The sequence below is a fragment of the Colias eurytheme genome, chromosome 30 (assembly GCF_061535395.1).
Source record: "Colias eurytheme isolate Ceu_HAF_F1 chromosome 30, ilColEury1 Martin Lab GWU primary, whole genome shotgun sequence".
NCBI classification, from domain to species: domain Eukaryota; kingdom Metazoa; phylum Arthropoda; class Insecta; order Lepidoptera; family Pieridae; genus Colias; species Colias eurytheme.
The window spans coordinates 1,395,428-1,410,077 of NC_143009.1; the positions used below are offsets into that span (position 1 = coordinate 1,395,428).

The window sequence follows — 14,650 nt, forward strand, 5'->3', positions numbered from 1 at the left end:
TCCCGTGACGTACTGGGTCCCGTGGCGGCGCTAGTGCAGCGCATGAATAGTGACTTGAGCCGAGCCGGTGTTATAGAAATTAGATAATAATGCTACCAAAATACCGATAGATGGATCTAAAATATATTTGAAATATATTTTTATTTCATAACTACATTGCGCAATTAATAAAATTTAATGACGCTGTGAATTTCATTTATGCATATTAAATATTGATCAGAGTTTGGTAAATGGTAGGGTAGGCAGTGTCTTTATGTCTTTATGGAATGCACGCCACTGCACACGCGTATATGTTTTCGTTTTTGTCGTACATTTTTGCGTAAGATCAAGTTCAGGCCGTGGCGGTCCCTTAGCTTTACATTCAAGCCGAATTTGTAACGTTTTATCACACTTTTTAATGAACGCCACATTATAATTATTGTTCATTTTAACACTCACAAGTAATACTGATAACTACAGGCTATTTCAACACGTATTTTATAATTTTAATTAGAAAATTGCATGAATCGCGCGCGAGCATTGAAGTTGACTCGAGTGTTTGTTTATATTAATAGAAGTGGTAACTGGCAACGTCGCGCCGCGCCGCGCGCGCTATCGCTGTCCTGCCGGGCGGTAAAAACGAACCGGCAACGTTTGCGGGTGCGGCGCTCCGAATTTTGCTACTTTTTCATAGAAAATCTTTTGTTTCACGCGCAGGGCTTTGGCAAAACCCTCTCTTTCACTCCTATTGGATTTCGTATTAGGAAATGTACTAAATCTTTTTTCATTGGATCGCAATGGTGAGCGCACCGCTTCGCGCGTTACATTAATACAGTAGGTATTATACAGGTGTATGGGATGATGGAATGATGGATATATTCATTGGTATTAACAGTAGTTTTAAAGATTACGATTGATTTTAAATAGTAATAATTAATGTTAATAATTAAATTAAGGAGTATGATTTTATTATAATTATTTATGGGAGTTCACTGCACCAGCGCTCCTTAGGGCGAGCCGCCTCTGTATATAATATTAAAATGTCACCCGTAAACTATCAAATACGGCCAAATAATACATTTTTGAAATGGTAGGTACGTTATTCGACGAATAAGTATGAACCAAGGATTGAAAAATCAGCCCTTATAGATACTAATTAATCATTCCCTTTTCACAGTTACCAGAAATAATGCCGCGTACGAGCGCAAAACCGACGAATCCGTTTGTCGAAGACGACATGCGGCTGTACGAAAATCACGAGAACCTCTTTCTACGGAATATATCCCAACGCCAATCGAAAGAACTGCGCAATTCCCGCCTTTTACGACAAAGTTCCGAACCGTTAACCGAAAAAAAACCGGTATTACTCCACAAGAGCCTATCCACGGAAACAGAAGAGAAAAAACCGGAAAACTCGCCGCCCAAATCGAGAATACCGGTCGCGAACTTCAAATACCCGAATAAGAGTGAGCTAAAACCGGAATCGCCGAAGAAATCGGTATCGGAAATACCGGAAGTCGAATATCAGAATGTTTTGGATAAAGAAGATCCTCCGCCAATACCTTCTTTGCCTATAAGCCAAAGGACTATAATAGCGAATGCGTATTATGAAAAATTATTATCGGATAGTGAAATACAACAAGCGTTATTGCCGCAGAATGTGGAAAAAGCGCCCGATGAGTGTTTTAAGAAGGCCATATTGTTTCCGTTATTGGAAATAGATCCGCCGAAACAATGTTTGTTTTTGTTGGTCGATGCTATCGATGAAGGTACTACTGGTAAGTCCTATCTTATCCTTCTAATATTATAAATGCGAAAGTTTGTGGGGATGTTTGTGTGTTTGTTACTCTTTCACGCAAATACTACTGAACCGGTTACAATGAAATTTAGCACACATATAGAGGGTAACTTGGATTAACACATAGGATAGGTTTTATCCCGGAAATCCCATGGGAACGGGATTTATGCGAGCTTTTCTTTGAAAACGCGGGTGAAGCCGCGGGCGGAAATCTAGTGATTTAATATACTTGTAATATTGACCTCCTTGGTACAGTGGTTGACGCGTGAGCGTAGAACCGAGGACCTGGGTTCGATTCCCGGTGAAGGCGAAGAAAAAACAATGTCTCGGTCTGGCAGGACACAGAAGGCTGATCGCCTACTTGTCCCTAAAGAAAATCGATCAGTGAAACAGATGTATAATGCATCTGCCCCTTACCCCACTTGGGGACAGGACTTCACTTTAATATTGTTTTAGATGTACATGTGTTCTTTCTTTTATGGAAGACTTTTTGTAACTGTTAAAATGAAATATTTTTATTTTGCACGTAGAGTATGGTAAGTAAGCTTAGTTTAATATTTTCATCACGTAATATAAGTACTATCATTGTTAATGGTCTGCAAATTTTTTATTTGACTTGATGTAAAGATTTAATTTGACCTGATATAAAGAATTGTCATTTATAACAGAATATTTCAGATTTAATTGGTCACCTGTTTTTAATCTAAAATAATCTTAGATACTTAATTCCATCATACACAAAAAAATAATAGTTTTCTCCTAATGACCCAATGGTCTTTAATTTTATCCCCAAATTCGCTTGTTGTTTTTGCAAAATTTTAAGTACAGTGTAAACTCTATATAACGTCACTTAAGGGACCGTGGAGGGAGAGTGGTCGTTAAATGGAGAGAAAGGGAAAATTGCATGATTGGTCCTGAGACAGGAATATTATTTTGACATTGCCTATGAAACCATGTTATCATCGCTTGATCAAGGTCTTCATATTGAGGTTTCTTCAAGTTAACATTATCTGGTATTAACTTATTTCTAATAATTTTTGACGTGAAAACTTCTTTAGCGGCGTTGAGCACTTTTTCTGTAATGGGTATAAAATCTTAAACTCGCGTCAGGACACGTGACCTGATCGAAAAAGCGTAAGACGGATGGATATCAAACATGCTCAACGTTAATAATCAAGTTTTCACTTCTGCCGGCACTTCCGGTGTGCAACCCGTCTTTTTTATGTAAAACTATGTAACTCATCATTGTAATAATCATGATATTTGCACATTTCAGGTAAATCCGACAACGAGAGCGGTGTAGGCGGTCTACTATCCCGCCATCAACATTTACTACCCCATTGGCTGCTTCTAGTAGCCACGGCTAGACGACACTCAAGACATTTGACTAAAATGTTCACAGGTTAGTTGAGTTTTAAGTGTAAACTAGCTGTGCTCCGCGGTTTTACCCGCAGTGCTCCGCTCCTGTTGGTCTTAGCGAGATGATATATAGCCTATAGCCTTCCTCGATAATGGGCTATCTAACACCGAAAGAATTTTTCAAATCGGACCAGTAGTTCCCGAGATTAGCGCGTTCAAACAAACAAACTCTTCTGCTTTTTAATATTAAGTGTGAATTTACAAAATTTTTAATTTATTAAGACTGTACTGGTATGATTCATAATAATTTTGATAATCACCACACCACAATTTTTTTTATTTTTACATACATAGATTCCTTACAGCTATTTGTATTACAATATTAATTATAATTAACTTTAACAAAACAATACGCCAATAATAAGGAATACCAATAATAAGACAATTAATATGACATAGTAATTTTACATTAATTATAACAACGATAAAGTGGAAAAAATAAATCATTTTTTTGGACATGATATACAAAAAATATTAAAATTATTATTTAAATAAAATACTTCTACGAATATAACCGTCTCATTTCTAAAACTCAAACATTTGTTCATTCAATTCGACCTTCTGGAAGCACATAGTTCATAACATAGTTTTACAATTTATTATCTGTGTTCCTTTGTATTGTGATTCTATTATATGTTTGGTGTTCTGTTAATAAGTGTAATATCTGTTGAATTTGATACATAAATTTATAATTTAATATCTATATTATTTTAGGGTTCCGCAAAATAACACTAGATGAGTTACAACGCGCGCACGTTTCAGCCGACGTTCAACGATACGTACTAGCTAGATTGGATACGGAACCCAGGTTGCGGTAAGTTAGCTTGTTTATAAGAAAAATATTAAATATGTAAAAAATAAGTAAGTAGTAAGTAAGTTCCCGGAAAAGGTACGATGGACTTTTAACTCTATGGCCTTTCAAATAAAGTTGATATTTGCAATGACTAATCTCTAAAATATGAATCTTTATGGTACGAATGATTTTCAGCTTTACTACCCACAAAATAAATTTGAATTTCACAATTACTGTTTCCACTCTGACAATACGTAGTTGTTTTTGTTATTGTATAGTAAAGTTTATATAATTATTTCTTTTCAGTGGTCGAGGGTCAAGCAATTCAGTTTTAATAATAACTTATCATTACATTGATACAAGTGATTTTCAACTCTATCACCTTATGTAATAAAGTTGATTTTATTTTCCCACTAATTTCAAATGTAGTAGTTTTAGTGGTTGAGTGTCAATTCATTAGGTGTTCAGAATGATTTGCAAAGTATACATAAGTTTGAAGTATTTTCGTCTCTATTATCTACATTCTACACAATATACTTCAATCTAGTTGAAATTATTTTGAAAATAAATATTATTTTGCAAATAACTTACTAAGTCTATATAGGCCCTAATGAATTTCAGCTCTATCACCCATATAAAGTTGTTATTCACAATGCGATCAATCTCTAATCTATAATGCAATCATTTGTACCATACAAATGATTTTCAACTCTATTACCCATACAATAAAGTCGATATTTAGTCGATAGTTAGTTGATTGTTATATTTGTTAGTGGTGGTTGCCTATAATTGTGACAGCACTATGTCTACGATTGTTATTACTTTAATGCTTTTACCTATGTATCAGTGTATGTCATGTTGGTGATCCTTAATGAAATAAATAAATAAATAAATATTTTCCACCAGCGGTCGAGTATCAAGCGACTCAGCTGCTGCAGCGGCGGCTGCAGCTGCGTTGGACCATTTGAGGATCAAGAGCGATGGATGTTTGCTTTATTTGGAGAAGGTGGTTAATTATCATTTTATTAATACGTCTTTTTTATGTAAGATTGAATAGTTGAGACTGAAACTTAAATTGTTACCTGCTTGATTTTTATATAAACTTTAATTTACTTCAGATCAGGTTTTATGATAGAGTTTAGCTCCCTGACCTGTTAAAGCACCTGTGAAATCTCCCTGACCTGTTAAAGCACCTTTTAAAGCTCCCTGACTTGTTAAAGCACCTGTAAAAGCTCCCTGACCTGTTTAAGCACCTGTTAAATCTCCCTGACCTGATAAAATATCTTTTACAGCTTCCTGACCTGTAAAAGCACCTGTAACCGCTCCCTGACCTGTAAAAGCACCTGTAACAGCTCCCTGACCTGTAAAAGCACATGTAAAAGCTCCCTGACCTGTATAAGCACCTGTTACAGCTCCTTGCTCTGTAAAATCACATGTTACAGCTACCTGACCTGTAAAAGCACATGTAAAAGCTCCCTTACCTGTAGAAGCACCTGTTACAGCTCCTTGATCTGTAAAAGCACATGTTACAGCTACCTGACCTGTGAAAGCACATGTAAAAGCTCCCTGACCTGTAAAAGCACCTGTTTAATCTGCCTGACCTGATAAAATATCTGTTACAGCTTCCTGACCTGTAAAAGCACCTGTAACAGCTTCCTGACCTGTATAAGCACCTGTTACAGCTCCCTGATTTGTAAAAGCACCTGTAAAAGCTTTCTGACCTATTTGAGCACCTGTTACAGCTCCCTGACCTGTAAAAGCACCTGTTATAGCTCCCTGACCTGTAAAAGCACCTGTAACAGCTCCCTGACCGGTAAAAGCACCTGTAAAAGCTCCCTGACCTGTAAAAGCACATGTAAAAGCTCCCTGACCTGTAAAAGGACCTGTTTAATCTCCCTGACCTGATAAAATATCTGTTACAGCTTCCTGACCTGTAAAAGCACCTGTAACAGCTACCTGACCAGTAAAAGCACATGTAAAAGCTCCCTGACCTGTTGAAGCACCTGTAAAAGCTCCCTGACCTGTAAAAGTACCTGTTTAATCTCCCTGACCTGTAAAAGCACATGTAAAAGCTGCCTGACCTGTAAAAGCACCTGTTATAGCTCCATGACCTGTAAAAGCACCTGTTATAGCTCCATGACCTGTAAAAGCACCTGTAACAGCTCTCTGACCGGTAAAAGCACCTGTAAAAGCTCCCTGACCTGTAAAAGCACATGTAAAAGCTCCCTGACCTGTAAAAGGACCTGTTTAATCTCCCTGACCTGATAAAATATCTGTTACAGCTTCCTGACCTGTAAAAGCACCTGTAACAGCTACCTGACCAGTAAAAGCACATTTAAAAGCTCCCTGACCTGTTGAAGCACCTGTAAAAGCTCCCTGACCTGTAAAAGCACCTGTTTCATCTCCCTGACCTGATAAAATATCTGTTACAGCTTCTTGACCAGTAAAAGCACCTGTAACAGCTTCCTGACTTGTAAAAGCACATGTAAAAGCTCCCTGACCTGATAAACCATCTGTTACAGCTTCCTGACCTGTAAAAGCACCTGTATCAGCTACCTGACCAGTAAAAGCACATGTAAAAGCTCCCTGACCTGTAAAAGCACATGTAAAAGCTCCCTGACCTGTAAAAGCACCTGTTTAATCTCCCTGACCTGATAAAATATCTGTTACAGCTTCTTGACCAGTAAAAGCACCTGTAACAGCTCCCTGACCTGTAAAAGCACATGTAAAAGCTCCCTGACCTGTAAAAGCACCTGTTTAATCTCCCTGACCTGATAAAATATCTGTTACAGCTTCTTGACCAGTAAAAGCACCTGTAACAGCTTCCTGACCTGTAAAAGCATATGTAAAAGCTCCCTGACCTGTATAAGCACCTGTTTCAGCTCCCTGACCTGATTAAATATCTGTTACAGCTTCCTGACCTGTAAAAGCACATGTAAAAGCTCCCTGACCTGTATAAGCACCTGTTACAGCTCCTTGCTCTGTAAAAGCACATGTTACAGCTCCCTGACCTGTAAAAGCACCTGTTTAATCTCCCTGACCTGATAAAATATCTGTTACAGCTTCCTGACCTGTAATATCACCTGTAACAGCTTCCTGACCTGTATAAGCACCTGTTACAGCTCCCTGATTTGTAAAAGCACCTGTAAAAGCTTTCTGACCTATTTGAGCACCTGTTACAGCTCCCTGACCTGTAAAAGCACCTGTTTAATCTCCCTGACCTGTTAAAGCACATGTAAAAGCTGCCTGACCTGTAAAAGCACCTGTTACAGCTCCCTGACCTGTAAAAGCACCTGTTATAGCTCCCTGACCTGTAAAAGCACCTGTAACAGCTCTCTGACCGGTAAAAGCACCTGTAAAAGCTCCCTGACCTGTAAAAGCACATGTAAAAGCTCCCTGACCTGTTGAAGCACCTGTAAAAGCTCCCTGACCTGTAAAAGCACCTGTTTAATCTCCCTGACCTGATAAAATATCTGTTACAGCTTCCTGACCTGTAAAAGCACCTGTAACAGCTACCTGACCAGTAAAAGCACATGTAAAAGCTCCCTGACCTGTAAAAGCACCTGTTTAATCTCCCTGACCTGTAAAAGCACCTGTTTAATCTCCCTGACCTGATTAATTATCTGTTACAGCTTCCTGACCTGTAAAAGCACATGTAAAAGCTCCCTGACCTTTATAAGCACCTGTTACAGCTCCTTGCTCTGTAAAAGCACATGTTACAGCTCCCTGACCTGTAAAAGCACATGTAAAAGCTCCCTTACCTGTAGAAGCACCTGTTACAGCTCCTTGATCTGTAAAAGCACATGTTACAGCTACCTGACCTGTGAAAGCACATGTTTAATCTCCCTGACCTGATAAAATATCTGTTACAGCTTCCTGACCTTTAAAAGCACCTGTAACAGCTACCTGACCAGTAAAAGCACATGTAAAAGCTCCCTGACCTGTAAAAGCACATGTAAAAGCTCCCTGACCTGTAAAAGCACCTGTTTAATCTCCCTGACCTGATAAAATATAAAAGCACCTGTAACAGCTACCTGACCAGTAAAAGCACATGTAAAAGCTCCCTGACCTGTATAAACACCTGTTACAGCTCCTTGCTCTGTAAAAGCACATGTTACAGCTCCCTGACCTGTAAAAGCACCTGTTTAATCTCCCTGACCTGATTAAATATCTGTTACAGCTTCCTGACCTGTAATAGCACCTGTAACAGCGTCCTGACCTGTATAAGCACCTGTTACAGCTCCCTGATTTGTAAAAGCACCTGTAAAAGCTTTCTGACCTATTTGAGCACCTGTTACAGCTCCCTGACCTGTAAAAGCACCTGTTTAATCTCCCTGACCTGTTTAAGCACATGTAAAAGCTGCCTGACCTGTAAAAGCACCTGTTACAGCTCCCTGACCTGTAAAAGCACCTGTTACAGCTCCTTGCTCTGTAAAAGCACATGTAAAAGCTCCCTGACCTGTATAAGCACCTGTTACAGCTCCTTGCTCTGTAAAAGCACATGTAAAAGCTCCCTGACCTGTAAAAGCACATGTAAAAGCTCCCTGACCTGTAAAAGCACCTGTTTAATCTCCTTGACCTGATAAAATATCTGTTACAGCTTCCTGACCTGTAATAGCACCTGTAACAGCTTCCTGACCTGTAAAAGCACCTGTTTTATCTCCCTGACCTGATAAAATATCTGTTACAGCTTCCTGACCTGTAAAAGCACCTGTAACAGCTACCTGACCAGTAAAAGCACATGTAAAAGCTCCCTGACCTGTAAAAGCACCTGTTTAATCTCCCTGACCTGATTAATTATCTGTTACAGCTTCCTGACCTGTAAAAGCACATGTAAAAGCTCCCTGACCTTTATAAGCACCTGTTACAGCTCCTTGCTCTGTAAAAGCACATGTTACAGCTCCCTGACCTGTAAAAGCACATGTAAAAGCTCCCTTACCTGTAGAAGCACCTGTTACAGCTCCTTGATCTGTAAAAGCACATGTTACAGCTACCTGACCTGTGAAAGCACATGTAAAAGCTCCCTGACCTGTAAAAGCACCTGTTTAATCTCCCTGACCTGATAAAATATCTGTTACAGCTTCCTGACCTGTAAAAGCACCTGTAACAGCTACCTGACCAGTAAAAGCACATGTAAAAGCTCCCTGACCTGTTGAAGCACCTGTAACAGCTCCCTGAACTGTAAAAGCACCTGTTTAATCTCCCTGACCTGATAAAATATCTGTTACAGCTTCCTGACCTGTAAAAGCACCTGTTACAGCTCCTTGCTCTGTAAAATCACATGTAAAAGCTCCCTGACCTGTTGAAGCACCTGTAAAAGCTCCCTGACCTGTAAAAGCACCTGTTTAATCTCCCTGACCTGATAAAATATCTGTTACAGCTTCCTGACCTGTAAAAGCACCTGTCACAGCTACCTGACCAGTAAAAGCACATGTAAAAGCTCCCTGACCTGTAAAAGCACATGTAAAAGCTCCCTGACCTGTAAAAGCACCTGTTTAATCTCCCTGACCTGATTAATTATCTGTTACAGCTTCCTGACCTGTAAAAGCTCCCTGACCTTTATAAGCACCTGTTACAGCTCCTTGCTCTGTAATAGCACATGTTACAGCTCCCTGACCTGTAAAAGCACATGTAAAAGCTCCCTTACCTGTAGAAGCACCTGTTACAGCTCCTTGATCTGTAAAAGCACATGTTACAGCTACCTGACCTGTGAAGGCACATGTAAAAGCTCCCTGACCTGTAAAAGCACCTGTTTAATCTCCCTGACCTGATAAAATATCTGTTACAGCTTCCTGACCTGTAAAAGCACCTGTAACAGCTTCCTGACCTGTATAAGCACCTGTTACAGCTCCCTGACCTGATAAAATATCTGTTACAGCTTCCTGACCTGTAAAAGCACCTGTAACAGCTTCCTGACCTGTAAAAGCACCTGTCACAGCTACCTGACCAGTAAAAGCACATGTAAAAGCTCCCTGACCTGTAAAAGCACATGTAAAAGCTCCCTGACCTGTAAAAACACCTGTTTAATCTCCCTGACCTGATTAATTATCTGTTACAGCTTCCTGACCTGTAAAAGCACATGTAAAAGCTCCCTGACCTTTATAAGCACCTGTTACAGCTCCTTGCTCTGTAATAGCACATGTTACAGCTCCCTGACCTGTAAAAGCACATGTAAAAGCTCCCTTACCTGTAGAAGCACCTGTTACAGCTCCTTGATCTGTAAAAGCACATGTTACAGCTACCTGACCTGTGAAGGCACATGTAAAAGCTCCCTGACCTGTAAAAGCACCTGTTTAATCTCCCTGACCTGATAAAATATCTGTTACAGCTTCCTGACCTGTAAAAGCACCTGTAACAGCTTCCTGACCTGTATAAGCACCTGTTACAGCTCCCTGATTTGTAAAAGCACCTGTAAAAGCTTTCTGACCTATTTGAGCACCTGTTACAGCTCCCTGACCTGTAAAAGCACCTGTTATAGCTCCCTGATCTGTAAAAGCACCTGTAACAGCTCCCTGACCGGTAAAAGCACCTGTAAAAGCTCCCTGACCTGTAAAAGCACATGTAAAAGCTCCCTGACCTGTAAAAGGACCTGTTTAATCTCCCTGACCTGATAAAATATCTGTCACAGCTTCCTGACCTGTAAAAGCACCTGTAACAGCTACCTGACCAGTAAAAGCACATGTAAAAGCTCCCTGACCTGTTGAAGCACCTGTAAAAGCTCCCTGACCTATAAAAGCACCTGTTTAATCTCCCTGACCTGATAAAATATCTGTTACAGCTTATTGACCAGTAAAAGCACCTGTAACAGCTTCCTGACCTGTAAAAGCACATGTTAAAGCTCCCTGACCTGTAAAAGCACATGTAAAAGCTCCCTGACCTGTATAAGCACCTGTTACAGCTCCTTGCTCTGTAAAATCACATGTAAAAGCTCCCTGACCTGTTGAAGCACCTGTAAAAGCTCCCTGACCTGTAAAAGCACCTGTTTAATCTCCCTGACCTGATAAAATATCTGTTACAGCTTCCTGACCTGTAAAAGCACCTGTCACAGCTACCTGACCAGTAAAAGCACATGTAAAAGCTCCCTGACCTGTAAAAGCACATGTAAAAGCTCCCTGACCTGTAAAAGCACCTGTTTAATCTCCCTGACCTGATTAATTATCTGTTACAGCTTCCTGACCTGTAAAAGCACATGTAAAAGCTCCCTGACCTTTATAAGCACCTGTTACAGCTCCTTGCTCTGTAAAAGCACATGTTACAGCTCCCTGACCTGTAAAAGCTCCCTTACCTGTAGAAGCACCTGTTACAGCTCCTTGATCTGTAAAAGCACATGTTACAGCTACCTGACCTGTGAAAGCACATGTTTAATCTCCCTGACCTGATAAAATATCTGTTACAGCTTCCTGACCTGTAAAAGCACCTGTAACAGCTACCTGACCAGTAAAAGCACATGTAAAAGCTCCCTGACCTGTAAAAGCACATGTAAAAGCTCCCTGACCTGTAAAAGCACCTGTTTAATCTCCCTGACCTGATAAAATATCTGTTACAGCTTCCTGACCTGTAAAAGCACCTGTAACAGCTACCTGACCAGTAAAAGCACATGTAAAAGCTCCCTGACCTGTATAAGCACCTGTTACAGCTCCTTGCTCTGTAAAAGCACATGTTACAGCTCCCTGACCTGTAAAAGCACCTGTTTAATCTCCCTGACCTGATTAAATATCTGTTACAGCTTCCTGACCTGTAAAAGCACATGTAAAAGCTCCCTGACCTGTATAAGCACCTGTTACAGCTCCTTGCTCTGTAAAAGCACATGTTACAGCTCCCTGACCTGTAAAAGCACATGTAAAAGCTCCCTGACCTGTAAAAGCACCTGTTTAATCTCCTTGACCTGATAAAATATCTGTTACAGCTTCCTGACCTGTAATAGCACCTGTAACAGCTTCCTGACCTGTATAAGCACCTGTTACAGCTCCCTGATTTGTAAAAGCACCTGTAAAAGCTTTCTGACCTATTTGAGCACCTGTTACAGCTCCCTGACCTGTAAAAGCACCTGTTATAGCTCCCTGACGTGTAAAAGCACCTGTAACAGCTCCCTGACCTGATTAAATATCTGTTACAGCTTCTTGACCAGTAAAAGCACATGTTACAGCTCCCTGACCTGTAAAAGCACATGTAAAAGCTCCCTTACCTGTAGAAGCACCTGTTACAGCTCCTTGATCTGTAAAAGCACATGTTACAGCTACCTTACCTGTGAAAGCACATGTAAAAGCTCCCTGACCTGTAAAAGCACCTGTTTAATCTCCCTGACCTGATAAAATATCTGTTACAGCTTCCTGACCTGTAAAAGCACCTGTAACAGCTACCTGACCAGTAAAAGCACATGTAAAAGCTCCCTGACCTGTAAAAGCACATGTAAAAGCTCCCTGACCTGTAAAAGCACCTGTTTAATCTCCCTGACCTGATAAAATATCTGTTACAGCTTCCTGACCTGTAAAAGCACCTGTAACAGCTACCTGACCAGTAAAAGCACATGTAAAAGCTCCCTGACCTGTAAAAGCACATGTAAAAGCTCCCTGACCTGTAAAAGCACCTGTTTAATCTCCCTGACCTGATTAAATATCTGTTACAGCTTCCTGACCTGTAAAAGCACATGTAAAAGCTCCCTGACCTGTATAAGCACCTGTTACAGCTCCTTGCTCTGTTAAAGCACATGTTACAGCTCCCTGACCTGTAAAAGCACATGTAAAAGCTCCCTTACCTGTAGAAGCACCTGTTACAGCTCCTTGATCTGTAAAAGCACATGTTACAGCTACCTAACCTGTGAAAGCACATGTCAAAGCTCCCTGACCTGTAAAAGCACCTGTTTAATCTCCCTGACCTGATAAAATATCTGTTACAGCTTCCTGACCTGTAGAAGCACCTGTAACAGCTCCCTGACCTGTATAAGCACCTGTTACAGCTCCTTGCTCTGTAAAAGCACATGTTACAGCTCCCTGACCTGTAAAAGCACCTGTTTAATCTCCCTGACCTGATTAAATATCTGTTACAGCTTCCTGACCTGTAAAAGCACATGTAAAAGCTCCCTGACCTGTATAAGCACCTGTTACAGCTCCTTGCTCTGTAAAAGCACATGTTACAGCTCCCTGACCTGTAAAAGCACATGTAAAAGCTCCCTGACCTGTAAAAGCACCTGTTTAATCTCCCTGACCTGATAAAATATCTGTTACAGCTTCCTGACCTGTAAAAGCACCTGTAACAGCTTCCTGACCTGTATAAGCACCTGTTACAGCTTCCTGATTTGTAAGAGCACCTGTAAAAGCTTTCTGACCTATTTGAGCACCTGTTACAGCTCCCTGACCTGTAAAAGCACCTGTTATAGCTCCCTGACGTGTAAAAGCACCTGTAACAGCTCCCTGACCGGTAAAAGCACCTGTAAAAGCTCCCTGACCTGTAAAAGCACCTGTTTAATCTCCCTGACCTGATTAAATATCTGTTACAGCTTCTTGACCAGTAAAAGCACCTGTAACAGCTTCCTGACCTGTAAAAGCACATGTAAAAGCTCCCTGACCTGTAAAAGCACATGTAAAAGCTCCCTGACCTGTAAAAGCACCTGTTTAATCTCCCTGACCTGATAAAATATCTGTTACAGCTTCCTGAACTGTAAAAGCACCTGTAACAGCTACCTGACTAGTAAAAGCACATATAAAAGCTCCCTGACCTGTAAAAGCACATGTAAAAGCTCCTTGACCTGTAAAACTACCTGTTTAATCTCCCTGACCTGATAAAATATCTGTTACAGCTTCTTGACCAGTAAAAGCACCTGTTGCAGCTCCCTGACCGGTAAAAGCAGCTGTAAAAGCTCCCTGACCTGTTTAAGCACCTGTTAAAGCACCCTGACCTGTTTAAGCACCGGTTTAAGCTCCCTGACCTGTTTAAGCACCTGTATAACCACCATAATTTAAGCATTTTATGTATTTAATATAATAACTTTGCCCACCCAGGTGTTAGATGGCGTAGCGGACGGTTTCATAGCGCTAAGGGAGATACGCGAAATACCCGGCACTCTAAACGGACTGTATCTCTGGTTGGCGCAGAGATTGTTCCATGGGAGGAGGTTTACTAAGGTGAGGGGGTTTTTATTTGATCTAATCATATCAAATCTGTTTATTTGCTCTTATATGGTCATACTTGATTTGCGCCCGCGGCTTCGCCCGCTTTTTCAAAGGAAAACCCGAATAGTTCCCGTTCCCGTAGGATTTCCGGGATAAAACCTATCCTATGTGTTAATTCAAGTTACCTTCTATAGGTGTGCTAAATTTCATTGTAATCAGTTGAGTAGTATTAGAGTGAAAGAGTAACAAACACACACACATCCTCACAAACTTTCGCATTTATAATATTAGTAGGAAGGATAAAGGTGTTAATATACAATATTTAAATTACATTTAATTTTTTCACATTGATTTATAAGACATTTTAAATTTTAATAGGATCTTTACAAGTGTCTGCTGACGTCATTTTAGATCTCAATCCAAAAATTCTTTTTATTTCTGTCTCGACAAGAACTAAAATTCAAATATTTTATTCCGTGAACGTTAACAGTTACAATTTCTATGTTCGACAATCATTAATTCCAACCGTATATATATACTAGCTGGTGCGTT

The 14,650-nt window shown here is 40.3% G+C and overlaps 1 protein-coding gene across 1 annotated transcript in view; it reads left to right on the forward strand.

Annotated features, from left to right (window-relative positions):
• LOC149895687 (uncharacterized) overlaps nt 1–14,650 on the forward strand; it is a 103,870-nt gene that overhangs the window by 45,677 nt on the left and 43,543 nt on the right. The window contains exons 9-13 of the mRNA XM_090118654.1: nt 1,157–1,757; nt 3,054–3,179; nt 3,911–4,010; nt 4,896–4,995; nt 13,988–14,110. Coding sequence (XP_089974780.1) covers nt 1,157–1,757; nt 3,054–3,179; nt 3,911–4,010; nt 4,896–4,995; nt 13,988–14,110 — 1,050 coding nt within the window. The remainder of the gene's footprint in view (nt 1–1,156; nt 1,758–3,053; nt 3,180–3,910; nt 4,011–4,895; nt 4,996–13,987; nt 14,111–14,650) is intronic.